Consider the following 15626-nt stretch of genomic DNA (forward strand, 5'->3'; position numbering starts at 1 on the left):
GCAAAGCAAGATCTGAGAGAAAAGTAGTCCCCCAAGCCAACTGGACGTCCTCCTTCATGTCCCCCACAGATGTCTTCAATCCCTCTAACTGTGCTGAGAGATCTTGTGGATTTTATGTGAGTGTGACTCCAGAGGCTGATCCAGATGTGACCATATGTGCAATGTGGATCTGGTTCCGTCTGCCTTGAGTCCCTGTGATGACCCATCTCTAACACCAGGTAAGCCCTCTTACTGGATAATACTTAACAACTAAACTCCCTTCACCAGTCAGATAACTCTTCGGCCAGAGGATACTCTTACCAAATTGAATGATGCTGTGACAAACTTGGAAGACTCCTTAAATTAGTGGTTCTCTTGGAGTTCAGATTTCAGCATCAAAGACATGTGGATCAACATATGTCTGAGCAATGTTATGTTCCTGATCTAACTCAGATGGCCACTGATGGGAAACAGCCTTTGCAAGCTGTAAAGCATGAGCAGACACCACACTTTCTCCATTCAAGTCCTGTTCATAGTTTTTTGTCTTATCCAACATCACAATGTGCTGATATCATACATACAACACAGATAAATCAGTGTGAAACAAGCCTAAGCTTTGTCTTAAGCCGAATACAAAAATCTGCTACAAACTTTAAAAAAACATATTGGGGTTTTTCCCATTGAGCAATCAACATCAGGTATAACAGCTTCTAATGTCCTTTGGCGATTTGGGAAAGAGCATTGAGGACTGACAAGCCTCTTTTCCACCAAGCAGTTCAGTTTGGTTTGTCACAGTACGACAAACATTTCCATGGACTAATCCTGGGACGTATCCCCAAATTACAGAGACAAACTGTCCCACACAGACTTAACAGATACAATCCGAAAAGGTGGAACTACAACACTGCAGTCCATTCATTGGTCTGTGTTTACTGTGTTACATTTTTCTCCTTTGTTGGGCTATTAGTAAGGTTATCGGCATCCGGCCTCATCCACCATGAGAGGGCATGGTTGGCTTTGGAAATGCAAAAAGGATCAGGCTTTACTGATACAACCTGTACCAAACTTTACTTATCCAAACTGGACTGCTTGGTGAAAATGGGGCTACGGAGTAACCCTTAACCTGGGTATTGTATCAACATGAAGACCACTTACTTCTGGCCCTGTAGGACCCATTCGACCAGGTGGTCCTCTCCGGAGCCGGTACACTTTCCCATCTGAGCCAAGGACCAGGTCTCCATTTCTGGACACAATGGTCACAGTGCCAGGGCGCTCTTTCCTTGGATGTTTACCTTTGTTCTCTGTGCTTTGATCAGTGGTGATTGATCCTCCTTTCTGATCTTCTGCTTTTGCAGATGGATACCGATGGATTACACTAGGTGTGGGTGAGACAGACCTGGACCTTTCACTGGTCTCCCCTGTCAAAGAGTCTGTTGTTGTTCTTGGATCTGGGATTTTAGGAAGAGCAGGAAATCCCAGTGAGGGCCTCTTGGTGGCACCTCCAATCTCTAGGTCAACTATGTCATCAGATGGTTTTCCAGGGAACAGCGAGGAAGTCCTCCCACCAGTGTCAGTCTTTTTATCTGTGGTTATGTTTTCCTCAAAATCTTTGGAGGAAACTTCAGGCTTTCCCTTCTGGCTTCCCTTGAGACCATTTCTGGAAGGTATCCACCAAGGGTTATCTTGTCCACGGTTTTGAAAAATTGGATCTAACAAGTCAGTGTCCTCATCTATCAAAAAGACATCCCCACGACCTACTGAACCTTTCCGATCAGATCCAGAAGGCACTGTCCCATCCCCTCGAGAGCTCCCGCGCCGCAGGAACCCATTCTGTGAAGAAGGAAAGGGATATTAGAGCTTATTCATGAACAGATTTCCAGATAATCTAACAGATGTTTCCTGGGTTATATCATGTTTCAGTGTCAATTGTAGAAAGATTACAGATGTTTGGATGTGTTACTGAGCGGGAGAGTCTGTCTACAGGCCAATAAAGATCACTCACTTAAGACTCTGCAGTTTGTGATGTGATCACTGTTACTTCAGTTAGACAAAACAATAGCTGAGTGAAAGTATATTGCTTGAGAGCTGGACTACATGTGCCTTCTGTTGAGAGTGGCATAAACAATCTGAGGAAACATTTGGCCTCCAGAGGAGAGGATATTTGTTGTACGAACATTAAATTACTATAGAGATTTTAGCAGAAATAAGCAGTGACACGCCATTTCAGCAACAAACAAGTCAGAGAATGAAAAGATCACTTTGAAACCATGTGAGTTGTTGTTATATTTTTTTTGTTTTCTAACATAAAAGGTCCAAAAAGGGACTCAGTCCCCTTCCAGATAGTAGTCATCATCTCACTGACATAAAGCTGGACTCTTAGTCTTCCAGTCTATTAGCTTGCCTCTTTGTGTGTGTCAGACAATGACACATGGCCTGTCTGGCATTTCAGACATTCATTCAAATTCATTCAAACTCATTTCAAATGAGTTTATCTAATGTATCTAATTAAAATTTGCGTAGCTCTCTCCAAGATGTTTGGTGTAGCCAAACCACAGCAAATATGCTGATTGTTTTGTACATGTAGGCTTCAAGTCCCTATTTTCCACTTTTCACCTTGTTTCAAGAAATGTGCTGATGCGGCACCTGTTTCTGACTCTTTAATACCCTGGTACTCCACAGGAGGAAACTACTTCCCCTACTGGAGTGTCCCCTAGAAAAACATGACAAGGGGACAATAAAACAAACCATAATGGCTCTCTATAAATCAGTTTGGTTAATAAAATGAGAGGGCACAATATACTATTGTTATTGACTCTTTCAAAAAAACGCTTTTAAGAGAAACAAACAAAGCAGTTAAAAGTTTTGTGGTGTCCAGAGGTGAACAGAAAAATGAACACTACCCTAAACACTATGACCCAGTCTCTCTCCTGTGCTTGCCATAAAACATTAAAAGCACTTAAACACACAACAAAACCCATCAATATGTTAGGCCTCAGGGACCTGCGGTGCAGGAAGAGAGGCCTTGCTGAGAGGGATCGGAACCAGAGGACTGTAAATTAAGTTTGATGACCCTAATGGACTGAAATGGAGAGCAGTGAAGAGAAGCTCAGAGTCATGGAGAGCAGGAAAACAGGAGTATGCACGCTAAAAGATATACTCAGAGCAGAGTCATCTTTTAGGGTACATCTCATTAAGTAAGCTACGGCACTGTATTCATTTCAAAAAAGCTTTTATAGTCAAATATAAGTTACTTCTCTATTTTATAACATATCAGAGTTTAAGCTTTTGCATAAAATTTCAGAATATGAAACAGTGCCTAAATAGTGCTGACTTAATGTTTAATATGATCACCCTTGCTAGCTGTATCATAGTCAATAGTCAGAGACATAGAAGTAAACATCTTTTATTTACATTGCCATCAACCACAACAGCACCTTGGGTCTATGAATTGTTAACAAGCCTAAGTGAGAAGCTGGACACGGTTTAAATCCACATTGTTGAGCATTAGCATGTTGTCAGTTTTGTTAATGTGGCTATGACTGCATCCTGTAGTTAGCATGCACCTCAAAGCACAGCTGTGCTTGATTACAACCAAACAGCTGTTCAAATGGCAGTTGGCATTGGTTTATTTAAGATTGAACTAATGGAGGAAAGTGAGAGGTAGAAAAATACAAAAGATGTTAAACTGGAAGAGGGGGGTTAGTAAGGTTTTTTAAAAAACCTTTTTTTAGGCATTCTTGCCTTTTTGAATGAGATAACAACAAAGAGAGGGAAACTTGGAAGAGGGAAGTGGGGGATGACATGCAGCAAAGTGATGTGGCTGGGAGTCAAGCCAGTAACCACTGTGATAAGGACCAAGAAAGCTTGATTAAACTACACACCAAAAGGTAGAAAAGTTGCATTTTATTATGAAATTTATGTTTGAAATATTCCACAGTGTGGTTGTGGGATGGACGGGAGCTCAAGTTACTTTCTGGAGGGAACTCTGGGTAATTGTTACAGCTAAATTCAATTTTGCATGGTCTCTCTGAGTTGTATTTACTTGCTATACCATGAAATTAGCGTGGAACCAGAACATAATTCATCAACTCTAAATTTGAAGAACAATTGGCTGTCTTTTAATGGTATCTCAAGTGAAACTAAGCGCCTGGTGGAGCGCTAGCCAGATAAATAAAGACCCATGAAAGGTTGACATCGGTAAGAGACCAAAATATGGTGTCACATGCTACAAAAAATGCCTTTTATTGCAAGATCAATAGTTATACTGATAGTTGTTGTAAATAAACTAACACTGTCCCCTTTTTATCTCCTCTGCAGCCTGATGGACACTTCCATAACCCCCAGCTGGGTAATACTTAGCTAAAATACTCTGAAAAGTTAGTTTGTTGGTTAGAAGCCTCTACACCTTCGACTGAACACTTAGTCTATGAGGAATGCAATACAATTAAAAACAATAGCCTCTTCAGGTCCTTCACCCTACGGCTGAAACACTCTTGAGAGTATCTTTAAAGCAGACAACACAACGCATGCTCCAGATTAGTAGCTTTTGTATCATGAGCCAAAACAAACATTGTTTATGCTCAGAAATAACAAGCTTCAGCAAGCACGGACACACTATGTGTTTCATTGTATGTTCAGGCCTGTGTATGCTGTCAACACACTGCTGACTACAGGTACAGCATGAGTGATTAAAGTTCTGGCCCAACCTATATCTATAGGTGAACAAATGACAGCCAGGGTATCAAGTGTTTGACTCTGTGTCAGTGTGTATGGCTGCAGGCTGAGGAGCAGACAGAATCATTTCACAGGCTCAGGTAATGCTTTCTAATTCTCCAAGGCCGACCATGACTCTTTCTTTTTCTCCTTGAAATAAAATCTTGCATAACCACAAATAATTTAGTGCCTAGTCTGTTAACCCAGAGGACAATGCTCAGTGGTAAATGAACTGCACTTAACACTTGATCTTTTAATGACTTGACACTCTTTACACACCGTTCCACTGAACTCATTATGATACATTAGAGATACACGGAGAACCACTGAGTTCTTGTTCAAATTCACATTTGAATTTTCATGGAGCAGCCTTTTTGGAGTAATCTCAGAATCAGTATCTTGCTAAAAGACACTTGTGCACATTATGTGGCATCAAGGAGCAAAAATTTCAACAGTGGACCTGATTAGTAGACATATGGATTCTACACTATCCTCTTGTTGATGTGTTAATCTATGAACTATGAAAGACAGTGAACGATACAACTGCTTCTTTATAATGGAGCCAAAACATTTGAAGCTCCCTCTAGTGACTTGCTAGCAGTAAATATCATAGTCTCTTCCGTTATAACAGATGAAACATAGATCAAACTTACACTACATGTGTCAGTTTCAATTTTAAACATGCAGCTTGTTTCTGTTACATTAATTTACCGAATGGTTGTATGGTTTTTGGATCAAGAGGGATGCAACATGAATGACAGCTTTGACAAATTTGAGCTCCTGCAGTGCTCAGCATAGGAAGAAAACATAACAAATGCCAACACATGAATCAATTTACTTTCCACACCTACGTATAGGAGTCCACAAGAATCTGCTCCACACCGCACAAGAATACCCCCTGCAGTGGACCGTACCGACCTGGGTAATTCTTGAATATGGAAGCAAAAGTACAGAAATGTAACCGCCACAAAAGCATTCCAGCTTTTCACATTATGAAAAATCTCTACTGCCTAGAAGCAGCCGTTGGTCTGACTTGCAGAGACTTGAAACTCTTTAATAATCCATCACACTGTCACATGGGCTTGTTTTATTATTGTTTCAGTCACAGTATCAATGTGCAGTTCAGAGTCTCTTAACATTTAGTGTGGTGATGCCGCTGCTACAGGGGTGGGAAACTTGATATGCTGGCAGTTTTGAATAAAGCACCTGTGACTTTTACTGTGATTTAATGAACTGAGGTAAGTTAAAATATCTCATTGATGAGGTTGCTGTTGATCATCTGTATTTGACAAAGAACACTTATCACGTTGGATCTATTTACCAAAAGTATTCATGAGCGAATTTGTCCTCCCATAAAGGACAATTTCAGTCATCATGACTTAACTTTAAAAAAATACTGATGGTAAAAGAAAGTCATCAATTAAATTTAGGGCAGATGTTGACATAGCCCACCTGGACTAAATAAATGGTTATAATAAACCTCAGTGTCACTCCATCAGCACAAGCCTGCCCAGAAGTCTGCCTCCATGCACAGCTGATAATCCTCTGTTAAGAGCAAAGAGAAATCAATGGAGGCCTCTCAGCCTGACACAAAGAGCTGCAGGCTACGCCGCTATCATCAGCACACACATGCAGACAATGAACACTTGCTCCTACAAAGGGCTAATCAAATGGCAAGGTCTGTAAATCTAACCAAGACACAGGTATGCAGACGTTCTCAGACTGGCTTGGTCTTGCAAGCAGCAGTAGGCAATTTAACCTGGAGAAATGCATGATGACAGAATTCTGCTGTTTCAAGACTTAGGACAGAAACACATGGCAATATTTAGATTTGACCACATCTGAAATGTAGGAGGAAATTAGTAAATTGTTGCTAAAAGTTAAAAAAATAGTCTGTGAAGCATTTAAAAAAAATTGTATTGTCTGTGTTGCTGAAACAACCAAAAGTGTCAAGCATCAAAGCACAACTAGCATGCATGTCATACCTCCCTGTGTATTCAAATACCCCAGTTTGTGTGTGTTTTCAACACAATTGTCATGTGCACAAGAAATAGCATGTGACTTCATTCAGGAGCTCAAAACACCTTCATGAGCCTGGATTGAATTCCCAGCCGGACCACCCAGGTGCCACCAATAGCTGGGATCAAAGCTGAAAATGATCATTACCAGTATTACTACCATGGACATTACCAGTGTCATTACCAGTATTTTGATGTCTTGTTTCCAAGTGTAATACTAGTTAAATATGCTGCATAACAAGTGTACTGTGACATTACTTACATCATAATGTATAACTCATGGTGATGTAGTGAAAAATGTTAAACAAGAACTAAAATAGGTGTGTGTGTGTGTGTGTGTATGTGCTACAATCACAACAATATGCATTGTGTGTAACACAATGTTCTCTAAGCCATTTCAAATCCTGCTGCATGAGTGCACTCAAAGAAAAAGCAAAGACAGACATGTGGCCTGTGCAGAGTTAGAGCAGGCAGTACCTTCCCTCTCCGTTGCCTTTGACCTTGCACGTGTAATCTGTCCAAATCCAGCAACAGCAGCAGGCAACCCAGCAGCGAGTACCATCCAACATGGTGGAGCATGACTGCAGGAGACACCTCAGGTCTGTCTGCACTTAAACTCTGAGCACAATGTACCCACAGGCAGACCTCTGCACGGGAGGCTGATCCAGCTCCCAGCAGACACACCCACACACCTACTGGGTACACACCCTTCCACATGTACCAACCTTACAGCTTGTAATGACAATACATCTGATCTGGCATATGCTGGAGACTGTGGGCCGGCCCATTGGGCCTTAGGGTGGCCTCTGTGAGCACTGACAAAGAGTAAGACAAGAGAGGATGTGCAGGGTTTTACGCTGTGAATATCATTCCTTTACTTTAAAACCATGCATTGTGTGTTAGAGCTCATTACTTTTAAATGTTAGCCAGCAGTCCAAATACCAAGCTATACTGAGGGAGCAAGTTAATGGCTAACAAGTGAGCTGCTGGCATAACATACAAACCACAACTTCACGGGCAACTAACCCTGCTGCTACAGTGAATGAACGCTCTTTCCAAACCAGGGAAGCACGACACAAGAAACCAGGGATGCTGTGAGGGAACCCCTTCTCCTCTTGCACATGCACAAAGCTAAACCTAAAGGAAACCACAAGCCTTTGGAGAATAATTAAAAGAAGGGCAGGCTGCAGTGCCCTGATTCAGCAAAACAACCACAGTTGAGAGAAATTTGAGGGTATATGTTCACGGAGGATTGTCAGAGGTTAGCTTGATTTACTCCACTGGTTTGACGCTAAGAGGAGACTTCTTCTGAATGAAAGTTGAGAAATGCGGAGCAGCTTCTTGCCACAGGAAGAATTACTTCATGTCTTTTAGGAACAAAAGGAGAAGTGGTCGGGCATAAAGTGCAATAAAAATAAATAAGAGCAGAGGGAGGTTGATCCAGGGCAAACAGAACCACTGTGGGCGCTTTTAGGACTGCAGGGCAGATGTGCGGGGGAAATCAATCTCTTTTTAATTCTAAACAACTTCCCAATACATCTCCCTGCCACATAATAGCTTCCAGAGAGCCCCACTGTCTGTGCTGACAACAGTATCCTTTCTGCATTTCAGAGCAGAAACTGTAGCGTACGGCTGTCAGCGTTCACTGAGTAGTTTATTACTCTGACAAAAACAAAAAAGAGGAAGACTACAGGTTTTTGATGTAACATGGTGACAGTAACAATCATTAACACAGCTGATTTATCATCAGAGCAGACACACTCTGAAGTTAATAACAGTCTTGGAGAGGTTGATTATGAGTGAGAGCATGTTGCGGCTTCTTGCTTTGAGAATATTATTCAGGGTGTCTTGGTGACAGGGATGGAAACAACTTGTATAAGACCTCATCTTTTACAGTTTTCGCTATTTTTAACTCAAACACACCTCCTCCTCTTCTTCTGTTATCTGTGTATCCCTTCTTCCTCAAGTGCTCCATGATTTGAGAGACTCCTGGCATGTCTGTAATTCCTTTATTTTTATATTGGGAACAGTAACAAACCTTGCCAAGTGGATAAAAAGTTACTGCATGTTGCTTTCAAAATAAAAGCATTCTTTTTAACAGCTAACATAAAGCTTGCTTCCTTGGCTTTGTGCTTTGATGATTTAGAATGTTTGCTTTAAGTTTATGTCTTCCTTTTGCTTTTTCTTAGATCCAGACTCTCACACCCCAGATGGACCATTTGGATTGTTTCAATATGAGCCTTCAAAACAGCATCTTGAAAATAAAAGCGCTGTTTAAATCAATGCTCTTTTCCCTCTGCTGCTGCTGCTCGGACATGTTCCTGCAGCAGTGTGTCATCTTCTTGCACTGCATTGCCAGAAGATGACACACACACATTGAGCTCTGTTCTTCCTCAGAGCTCTTTAAGTTTAGTGTTTTATGAGACAACCAACTGGCTATGGTGATCTTTTAAAAATAACTTACTTAATTTTTCAGAGTTCCAAGGCAAAGATAAAACAATGAAAGAGGGCTTGTAAACTTGGTTGTTTTTAAATCTTTATTTGTGTTTGAGAATATTATTGAAGCAAACGTGACACAAGTATCTGTCCTTTACTTTACCATAATGCAGATGTACCTCAACTTTGACTAAAATGATACAAAAGTATCCCTAAATCTTTTTTATCAGCATATTGAAGAGACGTTGCCATTTTTTCTGTAGTTTCATTCTTTGGCAGTTAAACTTTAACAACTGAGTCTTGAGTAAATACTGAGATTAATGGTGGAATATAAGATCATCAAGTTTTTGAACAATTTGTATGGTTCCAGTTCTTTTAAAACGATTATATAAATCAAAGTATGGTGTGCCTGAGTTATAAGAGTAAAGGCCATCTACTTAAACATGGCAGGTCTTTTACACTTACTCGTAAAAAGTGATCATTTTTTCTTCATCTTAGTAAAATAAGGTTACTATTTCTAGAAAAACCCTAAATAACAGCTGTCTCCGTCCTGCACTACATAAGTAGAGTAAAAAGAGGAACAGCAAAGAGAAAACTTAAACACAACCACAGGAGTCACAAAACTCTCCACAGCCTGTAACTGCAGATCAGGTGACATGCTGTTTTGCTCAGCGGAAAAAGTGTGACATCAGTCCAGAACCTCCACCAGCCTGATTAGCTTGGATCTGTTGGTGCAGCAGATATCCATGTACGAGGCGATTTCTGGCACAACAGCTCAAAAAAGGAAAAAGACTTAAGTATGAAGCAGAGAATCAGAGAAAGAGGAGAGACCTCCTGTTTTCATTCTTTACACGGCTGAGCGTTCAGTGCTGTTCAGGAAATGAAGACTGGATCTAAACTGAATATTTATAAAACTTAGCCTTGCTTGCATTTCACCTTTCTTCAGGCACTAAAGTTTGGTCTTTGGTATAGTTATTCAATAAGAAACTAGTGCCAATTACTAAATAAATATTTCCCTGACCACAGAGTTGTGGAGAAGTGTGAAAATAATGGAGTGCTTTTCCCTCTCTTTGTTTTTGCCTCAGCTGGCTAGGTTGTTAAAAAGCCTTTGTTTGACAAGTTTTATGCAGCAGGCCTCTCCAGGGACCCCAGTGGAAACACTTGGCTGTGATAGGATATGGAACAGGAATATAATGACCACAAGGGTTCTGCCTCTGTGTGTGAGCCTGCATCTCTCTCATTCCTTCTGTTTAACATATACACTACCACAATTTACAAAACTGAAAGCCTTTAGACGAACTGATCCACTCTTACTGACGTTAAGTCAAAGAAAAACAATCCAAGATGTGTCATGCTCTGTCTCTCCCTCCAACACACCTCATGCTTTTTTAAAAAAAAAAATCACATTTCTACATGAATCAGTGAGGAGATTTGATACCATCAGATCAGAAGCTAACAAAACAAGTGTTTAGCATGTTTTTTAATAAAATCACTCTATCATCTTCAGGGCATTTCACTTAAAGCTAAGTTCAAAGCCATTAACATACACTGAAGTTCATAACTCTAGTCTTGTGATTACATGTGAAGCTAAGGTCTCTGACCTCTGTGAGTGTTTAACATCTTTGTGCAGAGTGGAGCTGCAGACTAACCAAGGAGTGCCATGTCTCCCAAAAAGAGCACCTGTCAAGGGAGCTGCTGGCCCCAGACAGGACATGCATCAAAGTCAGGAAACCCCAACAACCCGGCCCCCGGTCAGTAATGTTACGCTTCAAAGACGGCAGCAGCAGACCTCAGCGAAAGAGAAACGTGTCTTGTTAATGTTTTTTTTTTTTCCTTTAAAATATGCAGATTGTGAGGAGAGCCAGAGACATGACGGCTATACCTCCTCAGGCCCGGTCTGCATGGATTTAATGAGAAACAGGCTGCAGACTTCACAGACTGAGCGCTGCCCCATTCTCTGTTTACTATACGATAAGCTGCAGCTAAAAATGACCCTTACAGCAAATCTGTGTCCTTTTGCCGAATATTAATTTTGTTTGCAAAATGTTGCTGCAGGTTCTAATGGAGACATGTGAAATATATTTGAAATAAATGTTTTGTCTGATCAATCAGCTATGATGAAAATAATCAGCAAGAATGAGAGAAGCTGGAGGAAAATTAAATAAGAGACATATTCAAAGGGCTATGTTTTATTGTGTAAATGAAGCCTAAACAAGCACCGTGTTATCTTAACATGATGATTAGTGAGAATGCAGGGTGAAGCAGGGTCGGGCTCTTTCACCTTGTTCAATTTCCCAATTACTGAGTCTATTTGGATATCAAAATGCTCTAAAGTCTTATGGACATATTTTTTGCCATTTTTTTCTAATAGATGTTACTACATGCAGCAGAGTAAACAATCACTGCATACTTTAATGTTGTACGGGGAAAGACATAAAGAGAGACGAATGAGAAGTTATCATACAGGAGACAAAAATAAAAGGAAAAGCAGAAACGTAAAGAGAAAGAAAGATGCAGACAAAAAGCCAGAGACGGCACATTCAGACTCCATAAAAAAATGAAAAGTAGAAACAGATGAGCAGGGAGACAGATAATGAGAAAGAGATGCACCCGGCTGTAGGAATTTCAGTGACTATTAGGACAGATTTAGTGCAGCTTGTTGCAGAAAACAATAATCCACAACACAGAACAGCAGGAGGACTAGATTTAGAAAACGTCATCACAAAGGCATCTCAATGCCATCCTGCTGGGAAAACTGTATATGCTGGAGCCGGCACGACACGGTCTGGTCTATAGTCTGCTTTGGAGTACACTACTGTATACTACAAAGAGAATTTAGAAGAAGAAAATCTTACTAGCTCCTTCTTCCTGAATTTCAAGGTGCACAGTCTTTACTCTTTTTCCTTTTAAGTCTCCAGAAACTCAGTTTATTCTGCCAGTGCCAATGTAAACAACTCTAACACATTTCAGGAACCCAACTTTGTCTGGTCAGGCAGATTAAAGCGGGGTATGTACATTCACACTTAACACATTCCCAAACTAACTCTTTCAATGTCGGTTTAAATTCAATAAAAAAAATTAAATAATCATCCTCACTTGAGGAGAATTAAATGTTGAATTTAATGTTATTACTTCATGAATGTGGTCTCAGATGGGGCTGCTCGGTTTGGAGTTAAATATGGACTTATCCAAATTATGTTTGGCCAACTTCACTTGGACTCCTTAATCAAACGAATCATTTAAACATTAGTTCATTGCTGAACATTCGGTTTGTCAGGGAGTTCAGGGACTCACCAAATGGAATCTTTGAACTCAGTGAATTTCAAATGCTTCCAACATTGACCGACTCCTTTCCTGATAGTCAAACCAGTCAGGGATACTCATGCAGGTTACTGCTGCTTTTATTGATCCTGTTGAGGAGTGACACTACTTTAGTTAAACTACACGGGCAGTGGCAGAGAAGATTTATACTAAAGTTGTCCCCTAAAGCAGGCATACACTGAATGGCTTTATAAGTGACATGAAGGACATTTAAATCCCTTTGTGTGAGTGAATTCAGCATGACATTAAACCAAAGAAAATTATTTATGAGCTCATACTGTACAGCAGAGAAACTACTACAAACATAATATGACATAATTTTTCATAACAATATCAGATCGGTATATGATCATAACCAGAAGTCAAGTCCAGGCATGTTGAGGCAAGTTTGGGAATCAGAATGAGTCTGAGGAAGGAAAACATGGTATGAACACAGTGTTTCCCCTGTCATTGTATAGGTGGGGTGGCCCATCTGCCCCCCTTGGAAGTCGAGTCAATCTTATTTCCACATAGCACCAGATCAAAGCAGAAGTGATTTAGAGATCCCTCTCTCATAAATCTGATCTATACCTTTTTTTTTAATCTGACAGACTAAGTAGTCTTATGTTTTTCCTCGCAGAACTTCATCGTACTCGAAAGAGCACGAAATCTTTAGCACACAGTGAAGTTCCACTGCGTTCACAGACACACAAACACGCGCACACATTTACACACACAGACAAGCTCATTACATATAGCGGACAGAGAGCTTAAAAAAGCACCACAAGAAACATCTCCCTATGCTTGCTTCATAAAGATGCAAAACTTGCCTTCTGAAAATGTTATTTCATTCACATTCGAGATGATAATTTTTCCATAAAAATGGAAATACTGCAAAAACACTACTGATTAGATTCATCTTGTCTGCAAAAACACTTTTTTCATTTCCCGTATCTCAAGATTAGCACTAAAAAAGTCCAAGTTTGTCCGACCAAGACCTCTAGGTCAATTATTTCAAAAGACAAAAAGTCAGAATTGATAAATAGATGGCACTTAAAAAGTATGAGCTAGATAGGATCTGCATTTTAATGGAACAAAACCAAATCAATTTTCACTGAATAGACCCCTGGCTGCACAGTGGTGCATTAGTTAACGCTGTTGCCTCACACCAAGGAGGTCACCTGTTTAATTTGGGCCTTTCTGTGTGGAATTTGTGTTTTCTTGTGCATGCTTGGTTCTCTCCAGGTACTCCACTGTACAAAAACATGCCCATCAGGTAACTGGTGACTTTAAATCATCTGTAGGTTTGAGTGTGTGTATAACAGGTTTTCTGTCTCTGTGTGTCAGCCCTGTAAATGACTGGTGGCCAGTCCCAGGTGTACCACACTTCTGTACCCTAAGACAGCTGAATGAAAAAAGTAAGCACTTTACCACAGGCAACTAGTTGTTTTGCTGTGCTCTTACTTAAAAGCTAAGGTTGTGGAGGCTGGTCCAGTTGGTGTCTAAATTTCTGTTTTGTCCCAAAGAAACTAAGAACTTCAAAAGGCTATGATCATAACTACATGTTTAATTTTCTTTTTTTGCATTTTTTCCCAGTGTTTCCATTTTCAGAATCACTAAAAATGAACTGTCAGACTGTTGATTCAATTAACAACTGTATGATCTGAGCGCAGTCTTAGCGTCAGCACCCTGGTGTGTTCAACAAAGACCTGTGAGCAGACAAAGACTGATGTTCCAGAGCACAGACAGGTCAGCCACACAGGCGTCTCACAGAACACACAGACTCACACATGTATATAGAAACACATGTGCAAAGTGGAAGAGCCAGCCAGGGCCGAGAGGTGGGCCGGCTGCTTCTTGCCTCAGACGCCTGAGGCTTTGCACCGCAGTGATAATTAATGCCAGACGCTGGTCTCACAGACTGGTGACATCAGAGCAGTGGTTAGTTCATGACTTGAGCTGTCCGAGACCGGTCAGTGGGTCACATATTTCTTCTACCACAGCAGCAGAATAAAGCTTCAGTTGTTTTAAGCAGCTCAAAAAAGAGGAAATTCATAACAAAAATCATAAATATCAAACTTACAGTTCTGCTATAGCTAAAAAATGACTCATCTTCCCCTAGGAGGTCTTCCAGGTCATTTGAGGCCAGCAGAAGATTCTGTATGGACACAGCAGAGACAGTTTTCCAAATTTGAAAATTACAAACAAGGTTAAGGCTTACACCAATGAACAAGCAAACACTTACTGTTATTAAATTCAGCAGACTGGATCAAAAACCACTGTAGACTGAAGTTCCTATTTTAATCCTCCAATCATAACTTTTTATGCTTCACTGTATACAAATATGTCAGAGTATTATCTACAGGAGCCTGGGTGTCTGGTCTACGGGCTTCAGAAGACATCTGGCCTCACATTAAACACCTCAGAGAAGTGTCAGAGCTGTGTTGTGTACAAAAGTCAAACGAGGAGAACAATGCTTTGAAAGAACATGACTGTTCCTCATCCCCTTTCTTCCCCTCTTCTATTCATCTTTCCTCACCTCCAAGGCGTTGTTCGTGCGTGGGGACCGAGGAGGCTTTGGCACAATCTCACCACAGCGGGGCGGGTGGAGGCTGCAGTGTTGCTTGGCAGCCCCTGGATCACCCATCAGGAAGGTCAACTGTCGGATGTGACCCTGCAAAGACCCATAGATTATTTCCATGCAAAAAGTAAAGTGTGCATAGATAAGTTTCTAAAATTAAAGTGTAGTTACTGTTCAAATTACTGTTTATGTGTTCCTATAGTTGTCTGGCTGAACTGCAAATGGCTTATACTCAAGTTTAAAAATTACATTTGGCTAAAGCATGAAATTTAAAGGTAGGGTCTATATAATTGTCCGAAAAAACCCAAAATGTCAACTTTTGCAGGAATCTTCTCTTATGGGCCTCGATTCATGCATGTTAGTGTCTGTGTCTTCCTCAACCCCCTCCTCTGCCTGTATGTTAATGTTTTGGTCTGTGTTTCTGGGCAGGGGATAGACATGACTACCTCGGCCAATAACAACATGTGATTTTGCATATTGATGACCGTGAGCAAAAGAAGCTTTTCTGAGCAGGTGCAATAGATAACGTAGCACAGAGGAAGAAAACACAACTAAAGTGAAACAAAACGCCAAACAGACAAAGCTTTTTCCTGAACAAG

General features: G+C 40.6%; 1 protein-coding gene across 1 annotated transcript in view; it reads right to left on the minus strand.

The window, feature by feature from the left end:
- Positions 1 to 15626, minus strand: part of LOC141805772 (uncharacterized) — an 85931-nt gene that overhangs the window by 38187 nt on the left and 32118 nt on the right. Inside the window, exons 5-7 of the mRNA XM_074690961.1 lie at positions 14986 to 15120; positions 14530 to 14604; positions 1135 to 1809 (exon numbers count right to left, since the gene is read on the minus strand). Coding sequence (XP_074547062.1) covers positions 1135 to 1809; positions 14530 to 14604; positions 14986 to 15120 — 885 coding nt within the window. The remainder of the gene's footprint in view (positions 1 to 1134; positions 1810 to 14529; positions 14605 to 14985; positions 15121 to 15626) is intronic.

The sequence above is a fragment of the Halichoeres trimaculatus genome, unplaced genomic scaffold (genome assembly GCF_033239565.1).
Source record: "Halichoeres trimaculatus isolate MK-OKI-2021-1 unplaced genomic scaffold, fHalTri1.1 fHalTri1_scaffold_16, whole genome shotgun sequence".
Lineage (NCBI taxonomy): Eukaryota > Metazoa > Chordata > Actinopteri > Labriformes > Labridae > Halichoeres > Halichoeres trimaculatus.